We start from the raw sequence: 12,245 nt of genomic DNA on the forward strand, positions 1-12,245 counted from the left end.
TTAGATAGATCACAAGCTACTATTGCTTATTAATTACTGTAATAGCAGTTTATGGATTTAACCTCTAGGAATTTATCCAAAACTTTTTTAACCCCAGTTACACTAACTGCTGAAACCACATCTTCTGGCAATGAATTCCAGAGTTTAACTATACGCTGAATGAAAAATAATTTTCCAGTGTACAGGGATCTGTTGCATCAGGGGCCTGTTCTTCAAGAAGAGTCAACTGGATTTTGTCTTACAGTATGGCCCTTGAGAGGGCCATACTGTAAGACAAAATCCAGTTGTGATTATTTATTTATTTATTTTATTTAAGGTTTTTATATACCGGCAATCATGAAAACATATCTTGCTGGTTTACATAAAACGGGAGTGCAGTATATACATCAAACTAGAACTATGGTGACCGAAGATGCAGTTACATTTAACAAGGGTAGCAGAACTTGGAGAAAGAAGGAAGAGAGAGGAAAGAATAGAAATGGTTAAACAATATACACGTTAAATACTATATACAAAAGGCATGGTTAAGGGCTGAATGTTTTGAGGAGTCATTAGATTGTGTCATTAGATTGTGTCCGGGAATAACCAATAACTTGCTTGAATAACCAAGTCTTAAGTCTTTTCCTAAAAGTTAGGAGGCAGGGCTCCTGTCTGAGATCTGTAGGAATGGAGTTCCAAAGGAGAGGGCCAGCTGAGGAGGTGGCACGATCTCTTAGGGTAATGTGTCTGGTCGTTTTCACGGGGGGTACTTGGAGGGAGCCTCTTAAAACATCTCTGGTAGGTCTTGTCGAGTTGTATAATTGGAGAGGGATTTGTAGATCAAGGGTGGTGAGTTGATGTATGGTTTTGTAAATGACAGATATGGCTTTGTATATGATACGGAAGTGTACTGGTAACCAATGAAGCTCTTTCATGATGGGAGATATGTGGTCTCTTTTCCTTGCGCCTGTCAGTAGTCGGGCTGCTGAGTTTTGTACCATCTGTAGTGGTTTGGAGTAGGATGAAGGAAGACCTAGCAATAGAGAATTGCAATAGTCTAATTTCAAAAAAATGACTGCTTGGATGATCGTTCTGAAGTCTTGAGCGTGGAAGAGAGGTCTTATCTTTCTCAGGACCTGGAGTTTATAGAAGCAGTCTTTGGTTGTTTTGTTGATGTGTGCCTTGAAGTTTAGCCGGTTGTCTATTATCACTCCTAAGTCTCTAACTTGTGTAGATGGTAGATTGGTGGGAAGAGTAATGTTAGAGATGTTGTTCTCAGGAGAGATGAGTAGGATTTCTGTCTTGGAGGAATTTAAAACGAGGTGTAGGCTGTTGAGTAGTTTGATTTTTTGATGGCATGATTCCCAGTAGTCAAGAGTTTTAGAGTATGTGTCTTTGATGGGGATGATGATTTGAATATCATCTGCGTATAGGAAATACTTTAGATTGAGGTTGGTGAGAAGTTGGCAGAGTGGAATAAGGTAAATATTGAATAGAGTCGGAGATAATGAAGAACCTTGTGGGACTCCTATGGCAGAGTCAAATCTTGAGGATTCCTTGTTTTGGAGTTTAACTTTGTAACCTCTGTTGTTGAGAAAGGTTTTGAACCAGGATAGGACGGTGCCGCTGATTCCTATGGACGCCAGCTGGTTTAGGAGGATGGCGTGGTTGACCGTGTCGAACGCTGCGGATAGGTCTAACAAAATCAATAGGAATGAATTTCCTTTGTCAAGGCCCAATAAGATAAGGTCTGTCAAAGAGGTAAGGAGGGATTCTGTACCTCGATTCTTTCGGCAGCCGTGTTGGGGGGCGAAGAGAAGATTGTTGTCTTCGATGAAGTCTGTAAGTTGAGAGTTCACTAGTTTTTCCATGATCTTGGTGATGAAAGGGAGGTTAGCTATGGGGCGGAAGTTGTTGGGGTCCTTCGGGTCAAGGTTAGGTTTCTTTAGGAGCGGTGAGATTGAGGCCATTTTGAGATCATCTGGGAAGGTTCCTTGGGCTAGAGAGCAGTTGATGATGTTTGTCAATGATGTGGCTATTGTGTCTGGAATAGATAGAAGTAGTTTGGTGGGGATGTGGTCTGCAGGATGAGACGAAGGTTTCATTCTTCTCAGGATGGCTTGTATCTCAGTGGAAGAGACGGGATCAAAGGTGTTTAGGCTGAAGTTTTTGTAGGCAGGGTGTTGATATGTCGGGAGGGCGGCGGTGTTGGAGGGCAGTTGGGTTAAAAGATTGGTGATTTTATTTTGGAAAAACAGAGCGAGTTCTTCAGCTTTGGATTGTGCCATGTTGCCGGGAATTTCTCACGGTATGGATTGAGTGAGGCTGGAGACATACCCGAAGAGAGCTTTGGCGTCCAAGACCAGGTTGTGAATCTTAGATGCATAATAATCTTTTTTTGATTTTGAGGTGAGGGATTTGTACTGGTGTAGTGTGGATTTGTATGAGGAGATGGTGATGTCACAGGGGGTTTTACGCCATGTCGCTTCTTTCTTTCTTAAACTTTGTTTTAGTTTTCTGAGTTCATTGGTGAACCAAGGTTGTCTGTTGGAGGCATTGGTGTGAGATTTTTTTTTATAGTTAAGGGGCAGAGCTTGTTAGCTATATTTTCTGTTATGTTGTTCCAGGAGCGAATGGCAGTATTCGGGTCGGTGAGGTCTAATAGAGGGAGCTGTGAAACCAGCTGGTTGTTAAGGTCTTCCGGGGAGCAACGCCTCCTGTATTGGAATGAGGGTGAGGGGATGTTAGGAGTGTTGGATTCTTTCAGTGCGAACGAGGTAGAGATGAGAGTGTGGTCTGACCATGGAACCTTTTTGTTCTTCAAATTGGATGTAGTGGTAATGCCTTTGTTGACGAAAATCAAGTCCAGAGTGTGACCCGCTTTGTGTGTGGGTTCGTTGACTAGTTGTTGGAATCCCATTGCTGAGAGGGCTGTGAGGAGGGTTTCGCAGCTGTTAGATGGTGAAGGATTGTCAATGTGCAGATTGAAATCTCCTAAGATGATTGCTGGAGAGTCCAGGTTGATGAGCATAGTTGTGATTTCAAGGATGGGGGAGACGTCTGATTCTAGGAGCCCCGGGGGGGCGTAGACAAGAAGGATTTGAAGATGTTGTGAAGTAAAGAAGCCGACTTCCAGTTTTGAGTTAGAGATGAAAGGGTGTTGGGTGAAGTTGAGGCTTTTTTTTGGTAGCCAGAAGGATTCCCCCTCCTCTTTTTTTCAGTCTCGGGATTGAGAAGAAGTCATAGGTCAGTGTAGGTAGTTGGTTTATTAAAGCTGTATCTGAGGGCTTAAACCATGTTTCAGTTACTGCACAAATATCTGGCTTGACGTCGGTGAGATAATCATTGAAAATTAGGGATTTTTTTGTTAGGGATTGTGCATTGAATAGTGAGAGTGAGAAGAGGGTGAGGCCTAAACACTGGGTGATTGGTGCAATGAAAATAGGGGTGAGAGTTTTTAAGTTATTGTGAAAGGCTTGTCTGGAGGATGTTCTTTTAGGTAGGAGGCGGTGTTGCAAAGTTGGGATTGGTAGAGCTGGAGACATTGTAGATGGTTAACTGGCTGGCGCAGTGGGTAGGCGGAGGGCAGATGGGAGGGTAGGCCGGGATTAGGAGATGATTAATTGGTTGGTTAGGGCTCTGGATGAGCGCTGGCTGGTTGCTTGCTGAATGAGCGCTGGCTGGTTGCTTGCTGAATGAGCGCTGGCTGGTAGAGTGCAGGATGGGTGCTGGATGAGCTCTGGATGGTTGCTTGCTGAATGAGCGCTGGGTGGTTGCTTGCTGAATGAGCGCTGGCTGGTTGCTTGCTGAGTGAGCGCTGGCTGGTTGCTTGCTGAATGAGCGCTGGATGGTAGAGTGCAGGATGGGCGCTGGATGAGCTCTGGATGGTTGCTTGCTGAATGAGCGCTGGGTGGTTGCTTGCTGAACGAGCGCTGGGTGGTTGCTTGCTGAACGAGCGCTGGGTGGTTGCTTGCTGAACGAGCGCTGGGTGGTTGCTTGCTGAACGAGCGCTGGGTGGTTGCTTGCTGAACGAGCGCTGGTTGGTTGCTTGCTGAATGAGCGGAATAATACGCTTGATGTGAAAGCAAAGTTTGTAAGAGGATTTATCTGGAGGAGCGGACTATGGCCTGTCTTATGTGAGCGTGGTTCTCTTGTGGCGGGTTCTTGTCTCCGAGATGACCGGTGCGGTGGCTCCTGGCAGGGTGCTCCTGGCTTTGGTCACATTGCTGGGTACGGTTTGGGAGGTATGGTAGGGTGCTGCTCGGGGTGAGCGAGGGGCGAAACCGAAGGGGCGAAACAAAGGGGCAGGCCCCTTTGTCGCGCTCCTTCGTGCGCGCGACGCCAGGGAGAGTGGCGGTTTAAATACCCCGCCGGTCGCGCCTCTGACGTCACCGCAGCGACGGCTTCGTGGGTGTTTCGTTTTTGTTGATGGCGGTTCGGGGCGAGGGCTCGCGGCCCGGGTCGAGGCCAGCTGGAGGCGGAGTTCGCGGCCTTTAAGGTAGGTGAGCTGCTGGAGCGAAGGGCCGGCGATCGGCGAGGGAGCCCGATCGGGGTGAGCGGAACAAGAGGCCTTACCCCGACGGGCTTCAGCGCCGATTGCGCAGGCCAAGTTCACCGCTGGACCACCGAGGAGAGCAAAAGGAGTAAGTCGAGGAGAGCGGCGGTTTAAATACCCCGCCAGTATTTAAACCGCCGCTGATTACCCCCTTGCTACGAGCTAGAAAGTTCACCACTTCCTTAGCCTATGTGTGGGTTTAGCGAGTGTTTGAGGCTTGGTGTGAAGATTGAGGGGTTCTTTCTTGTTTGGTTCAGATCCTGCTCATTTTGGAATTTTTGCAGGATGGTTTGAATAAAGGATTAGCTTAATTCATTAAAGGTACAGGCAGTGGCTCTTGTTTGTTTCAGGAGTCATGTGAATGGTGGACCCTTGATGGCTCATCCTGATGTAGCCCATTTCTTGAAAGGAATGAAACATCTTCATCCTCCCTTGCAGTTACTGGTGCTCTTGTGGCGTCTCAATCTGGTTTTGGATTTTCTAGCGGGCCCTACGTTTCGACCAATGTGTAACCTTTCTTTGCTGTTACCGACTTTGAAAACGGTGTTTCTTGTGGTGATTTGTTCTGTGCATAGAATATCCAAGCTTCAGGCCTTGTCTTGTTGGGAGCTGTTCCTTTGAATGACTACAGGGGCAATACAGCTGCATACTGTTCTTTCCTTTTTGCGAAAAGTGGTCTCAGATTTTCACTTGAATCAGTCCACTTCCCTGCCAATTCTGGATACAGAGAGAGATGTGGAGGAATTTCACCTGATGCGATTCTTGGATGTTAAGAGACATATCGTGAGGTATCTGGAGGTTTCTAAATCTCTCAGTAAGATGGATCGCCTGTTTGTCCTCCATGGTGAAGGTAAACAGGATGAGCCGGCTTCGCGGGCTACAAAAACTTGCTGGATAAAGGAGGTAGTTACGGCCGCGTATGTGGATGCTGAGCAGCTGTTGCCTAGTCAGGTTAGGGCTCATTCCACTAGGGCTCAGGCAGTGTCATGGGCGGAGGTTAGATTATCATCTCCTGTCGACATTTGCTGAGGTGCGTCTTGGTCCTCTCTACACATCTTTTCTAGGCATTATCGCCTGGCCTGGGAGGACACAATCTTCGCACGTGTGGTTTTGCCTAGATTGTAGATAGCATCCTACCCTCTTCAGCAGTAGCTTGTGCCACTGGTTCTGGATTCATCTGACTAGATGCTAAGAAATGAGACATTACTTTCTGATAATTTCAGTTTCTTTAGGATAGACAGATTAATTCAGCTTTCCACCCTTGGTTGCCGAATAATGGTGCTCCTGCATGGCTACATGGTCCAGGGGTTACCGGTAATCGTTAATCCAGTTCCTAGACTAGTGTTAATATAGTCTTTGTCTGAGCTCAATGTTTCCTGTTGACAGTACTGGAATAGTTATCTGGTGTTAATCAATTTTTTTGTTAGTCTGTCCACATTTGGCTTTTGCTGAGAATACCGGTGGGCTGATGTTGCTGCAGAGGAGTATATACTATGATGTCAGCTTTGCTCTGTCTCCATCTGCTGGTAGAGGTGCATAACCCAATGGTTCCGGCTTCATCTGTCTATCCTAGAGAAAAGGAAATTATCAGGTAAGTAGTAATTTCTCATTTTGAAAATTCAGGACAGATTTCTAATAATTACGCAAACATTCTGTTTTCGATTAATTTTTCTGACTGACTTTTTCCATTTCAAAATTCTCTTGCGTAACTATATTTCAGTAGGAGAGGCTTTAAAATCCTATTATGTGTGCAATTTTTGCTGTATCTTATTAATATTGATGCTTGATCCCATCTAAAATAATTTTATGTATGAAAGTTTCCGATTTGGGCATTCTCATTTTATTATTTTACTTGGGATTATATTACAAGTTGCCTTCCATCCATCCATATTAACATGCAACTTAAAGTTTGATTACAGATGACATTAGGGTGTAAATAACAGCAGTAATACTTTTATAGAAACTGTTAAAAAAAAAAAATCTGGTGAAATCCTGGCTCTTTGAAGCAGCGTTGTCTATTCACTAGGAACCCAAACTACAATAAGATATTGCATATTACCTTAAATCACCCTGCAAGGGCTATCCAACAGAACATCTCCAACCTTCCGTTTATAGCAAAAATCCTAGAAAAAACAGTTAATCGATAGCTAACTGACTACCTAGATGAACATCACATCCTCTACCCATCCTAATACGGATTCCGGAAACTCCACAGCACTGAAACCCTCCTCCTCTCACTGACTACCTCCTGAAAGGCCTGGACAAAGGCCAATCATTCATCCTGGCCCTCCGTCAACCACAACATTCTAATTGAACGCCTCAGAGAAATTGGCATATCCGGAGTCCCTCTTTGCTGTTTAAATCATACCTAAACCACAGGCAATACAAAGTTAAAATTGGAAAAGAGTCCAAACCAATCAATCTGACACAAGGCGTCCTGCAAGGTTCCTCACTGTCCTCCACCTTATTCAACATATACCTTCTTCCCCTCTGCCACCTCCTTGCAGAACTTGGTCTTCCACATTTTATATATGCGGACGACATACAGATCCTCATACCTGTGACTGACACTATGACCAATGCCATTAAGACCTGGGATTCTGCCCTCCTGGCAATCAGCAACCTACTCTCCAACATTAACCTTGCTCTCAACACCACAAAAACCGAGCTCCTAACTATTTCGCCCCAAAACATCAGCATCAACTGCCCCTCACTCTACACACCTCCCTCCAACATTTCATTCTCACAACATGTACGCAACCTTGGCGTTACACTGGACAATCAAATTAACCTAAAAAGATTCATCAACTCCACCCTAAAAGAGGGCTTTTTCAGACTTCACACTCTAAAAAAAAATAAATTGAAAACTCTACTACATTGCAACAACTTCTGTACAGTTCTGCAGTCCACCATATTATCGAAACTTGATTTCTGTAATGCCATCCTGCTAGGCCTTCCCAAAAACACAACCCAACCCCTTCAAATGCTCCAAAATGCTGCCGCCCGTATTCTCACCAACACCCACAGAAATGATCACATCACCCCTGTACTCAAAGAACTGCACTGGCTGCCCATCACATCCCGGATCCTATACAAGACCCTTACACTCATCCACAAATCCCTACACAACTGTAACATGCACCAGTTCAATGATTCTCTACTCTTTCGCACCTCTTCAAAACCCACCAGAAACCAATACTGGGCTACTCTACACACCCCATCACCCAAACTTACAAACCTTTCTTCCACCAAAGCCCGTGCATTCTCCATTGCAGGTCCTGCACTATGGAACACCATGCCTACCAATTTATGCCAAGAACTCTGCCCAAAGAAATTTAAACAAAACCTAAAGACCTGGCTATTCAAGCAGGCTTATACATAAACTGCCCCCTCTCATAAAACGCCAACACGTTTCCCCTCACCCCACCTCACCCCCTGTTCTTACTCCTGCCGCACTTGTGGGCTGTATAAATTCAAAATTTATACAGCCCACTACCCTTTAATATACAGTTTCCTTATGCTATTTTCCCTCGACTGTTAATATTATCAGCACATCACTTCGACTGTAAATACTGTATTACATTGTATGACTATTTATGCCTTGATATTCTCAACTAGCTGTCACTTCTTATGTTTCTAAACTGCTAGCTTTAAGTTATTCATAATTCTGTTCACAGTTTCCTGTAAAGCCCGTCTGCTGCTTATTGTTTTATGTGTAAACCGATGTGATGTTCCCAACGAATGTCGGTCTATAAAAATGTTCAAATAAATAAATAAATAGATAAAAATCTAATTATATAGCCCCAAACATCTTTGAATATAGATTGTCCAGATTATTCCTCCTAAGATTTTTTTATATAGATCCTTATTACCCTTCTATACCTAGCAGCCAACTATGCATTTATACCCAACAAGTATTTTTTCCTACATAATACCATATAGGTATCTCTCTCTTCGACCATGTAGCCATGTAAATTTTATATTCCAATTATGTAGCACTCTCTGAGTCGCTGTTCTCATATTTTCTGGGTATTCCACTTTACTATCTGTAACATGCCTTGAACACTTTGGCTGGTAAAGCATGAAACAAATAAATGAAGATGATGATTTTCATTTCTTTAGAAAGAAATCCATCTGTTGCATAAGAAATAAATAACTTAAGCATAAGACTTAAAATACAAGCCATAAAATATAAACTATTGACAGTTTTTCCTTCTGGTAGGTTGTCAATTACAGGAAGGATGTATATGACCTGGAATTTTCTGTTCACCAGCTAGAGAAAGAAAATATAGAGTTTATAAATCATCTGTTTGATTGCAGACTGCAAAATCTAAATATATCCAGGTAAAGAATATTTTATATCTGCATATTTGAATGCCTTATTTAGAGTGCTGAAGCAAAGGCGTTGGTTTTATGGGTAATAATCGGTGAAATGAAGGTGACATTACTACTGACAATTTAGTTGACTATCCTGCCATAACCTGCCTTTCCTTAGTGTTCAGACAGGTGAATCCAAAACCAGAGGGTTATGCACCTCTACCAGCAAACAGACGCTGAGCAAACTGACATCACGCTATATATATATATACCCCTCAGTGACATCAGCACACCAGTATTCTCCGTCTCCAGCAGAGGGTGGACATACATCCCCTTACTGGGGATTGCTTAAAAAACATAGGAAAAAAAAAGAGAGAGAAGAGAAGGATTACTTGCCCCGCTCTCCTATAGTGATACCTTATGGTCCCTCCCTCAGTTGAGAATTCCCGAGGTGATTTCCATGGTCCCTCAGATGAGTGTCTTGGTCCGGTGGCTGGTTTTTCAACTGGCGTGGACTTAGCTGTAAAAAAACATACAAACAAAAAAAAAAAAAAACCAGCTGAAAGGCAAGTGGGTGCAGGAAGCCGAGCATGGAGGTGAAGGTATATGCCCTCTCCCCCTGCAGCCAAAGACCGACTTTGTACTCAGCTGGGATGGGCTGAGCTCAGTTAAAGGGCAATTTAAATAAATACATAATAAAGTGAGAAGAAGGGGGATAACGTGGGGATAATGTAGGAATAACATAGGGATTCCTACCCCCCCCCCCCCCAGTCTCCATGCTCGGTGTGCGTCATTCCCTCCTCCGGGGGAGCTCCGGAGATGTGGAAAGCCTGGTGATTTGAGCAGTCTTTTGGCTAGGGTTCACTCTCAGGCTTGTCTTGTTCGGCACGTGGTAGACCCTGGCGGCGTTTTTGTACGATTTTGTGCGGCAAGGACTGCTGTCTTCAGTTTCTGGTTCGTGCTTGTATGCCCGGCTGTGTGGCCTGTTATGCGCCTAGGAATGCCTACCAGGGCGCCCAATTGTGTGCGCACGCACACACACAAGCTCCTTTTTGCGCACACTGAGTGTCAATTGTACACTTACCAAGGCACAGTGCTGAACGCCTAATTTTTGAGCGCATACATTTTGGATGCACTATTGTCAGATGCCTGTTAGGGCGTCTTGACAGACTGATGGCATCCATAGCAAAGAAGCCTAAGCACCTTGCCCTATGTTTTGCTTGTCATATTCGGGCATCTTAGCCTGGTGATCCCTCTAACTTGTGTCAGCGCTGTTTGGAAGCTCAAGGAGAATTGCTTCCATCTGATTTTAATAAGCTCAGTTCTTTTCAGCCTGGTGCGGGGAAGGAAAAAGCTGCCAGAAGGGTGACCTGACTTTGGAGCTCCCCTAACTGGTTCATCAGCGGGGGAAGATAGTTCCGTGGCACAGGACAGGTGCCCCCTGTTTTTGGTATGGTTCCCTCTGCCTTTTCTTGGATAGAATTTTTTAAGGACTGCAGTCTTTTCTTCAGGTGCAGTCCTTGGCCCTGGCCAATCTTGACAGGTCAGGGTCGCATGTGGGTATGCCCGGAGCTAGTCTTCCCAATAGGGACCCAGATGGCATGGATGATGAAGCCGATCCTTACTCCCTGGAGGATGGGGAAATTCCTCTGGTATTGGAGCCGTATTGCGGTTATTTCATAGAGATGAATTACCGGTGCTTATTTCCCAGACATTGAAGATGCTGGGAGTACCTGGGGCTGAATCCATGTCTGAATCAAAGAAAGGTCACATTTCGATTTCTTTGCACAAAGCCTCATGTTTCTTCTCTCTTAAGGAGGGCATTCAAGAATTAATTGACCTTGAAAGGGGTGCCCCAGAAGCTAATTTTAAAGAGGGACGAGTCTTGGAAGGACTATACCCCCCCCTGGATCCAGTTGCGAGAGAGAAATTGCATTTTCTGAAATTAAATGCTCTTGTGTGTGCCATTACCAAGCGGACGACTATTCCTGTAGAAGGGGGAGCAGCCTTGAAAGATGCATAGGATAGGAGAATTGAAGCTATCCTTAAACATGCTTTTGAAGCAATGGCAATGAATTTGCAGATAGATAGCTTCGAATTGTTCCCTGGTAGCTCACTCTTGTTTTCCGCGCTCTCAAGAGATCGATGAGTCTGATCTGAATTCCAGAGCAGTGATGGAATCAGCAGTCAGCTATTTGGCAGATGCGGGCTGCGATTTGGTCCACACTTTGGCAATTGCGGCTAGGCAGCTATGGCTGAGAAATTGGTTGGCCGATACAACCTCGAAGTCTAACCTTACAAAGTTCTTCTTTAAAGGCTCATTCTTGTTTAGGAATGAGCTGGAGAAAATGGCCAATAAGTGGGGTGAGTCCCCGGTTCCTTGGTTATCAGAGGATAAGAAACAGGCGCCACGATCTTTCAGCATGAGAGAATGTACTAGGGGGTTCAGACATTTTCAACCTTACAGCGGAGTGGCCTTTTAGAGGACTCGACCTTTGGGTAGATCTTAGTTCTTTTATCTTAGGCAGCCCAAATGGGGCACAGGCTCAGGTAGTGGAGCACTCCGAGCTTCCCAATGAAGGGGTGCTGAGCCACCTCTGGGAACAGGAGAGAGGAGGGTCACCTTTATTTTTTTTTTTTAATTGGAGGTGGGCCAAGTTTGCCTCAAACCAGTCGATTCTGGAGGTGATAAGAGATGGCTATGAGCTGGAGTTTCACAGTTTTCCTTGGGACGTGTTCATAGTATCTCCCTGCAATTCTCAACAGAAGAAATAGGCAGTGGGATGTACGTTGTCAAGACTCCTCAGCCTGTGGGCTGTGGTTCCATTGCTCATGTCTCAAGAAAATATGGGCCAATATTCCATTTATTTCATTTTGCCCAAGAAGGAGGGCTCTTTTCGTCCTATTCTGAATCTTAAAGGGGTCAAACATCATTTGCTTGTGACTCATTTTCACTCAGAAACCTTGCATTCAGTGATAATGGCAGTACAGTTGGGGGTAGTTCCTGACATCTCTGGATCTGCTGAAGCGTACCTGCATATTTCCATTTGGCTAGAGCATCAATGATTTCTGTTTCTCATGGTTTTTGGGTATCATTATCAGTTTTGAGCACCTCATTTTGGTTTGTCAACTGTGCCCAGAACTTTTTCCAAGGTTTTGGTGGTGGTGGAGTTGAGAAAAGATGGGCTCGTGGTACACCTGTACTTGGATGACTGGCTGATTCGGGCCAAAAGTCTGCAAGAAAGCCTCTGGGTCTCACGCAAAGTGATCTCTTTGTTGCAAGAACTAGGCTGAGTCGGGAACCTGGCCAAGAGCAATCTTCAGCCATCACAGTCAATAGAGTATCTCGGTGTTCAGTTGGACACGAAACAGAGCAGGGTGTTACTGCCGGAAG

General features: G+C 44.8%; 1 protein-coding gene across 2 annotated transcripts in view; it reads left to right on the top strand.

The window, feature by feature from the left end:
* The window catches only part of CCDC83 (coiled-coil domain containing 83), a 249,182-nt gene that overhangs the window by 145,549 nt on the left and 91,388 nt on the right, over window positions 1–12,245 (top strand). For both annotated transcript variants that reach the window (XM_029602260.1, XM_029602259.1), the window contains exon 8: window positions 8,757–8,878. In XM_029602260.1, the coding sequence (XP_029458120.1) occupies window positions 8,757–8,878 (122 nt within the window). The remainder of the gene's footprint in view (window positions 1–8,756; window positions 8,879–12,245) is intronic.

Source organism: Rhinatrema bivittatum, chromosome 5 (genome assembly GCF_901001135.1).
Source record: "Rhinatrema bivittatum chromosome 5, aRhiBiv1.1, whole genome shotgun sequence".
NCBI classification, from domain to species: Eukaryota; Metazoa; Chordata; class Amphibia; order Gymnophiona; family Rhinatrematidae; genus Rhinatrema; species Rhinatrema bivittatum.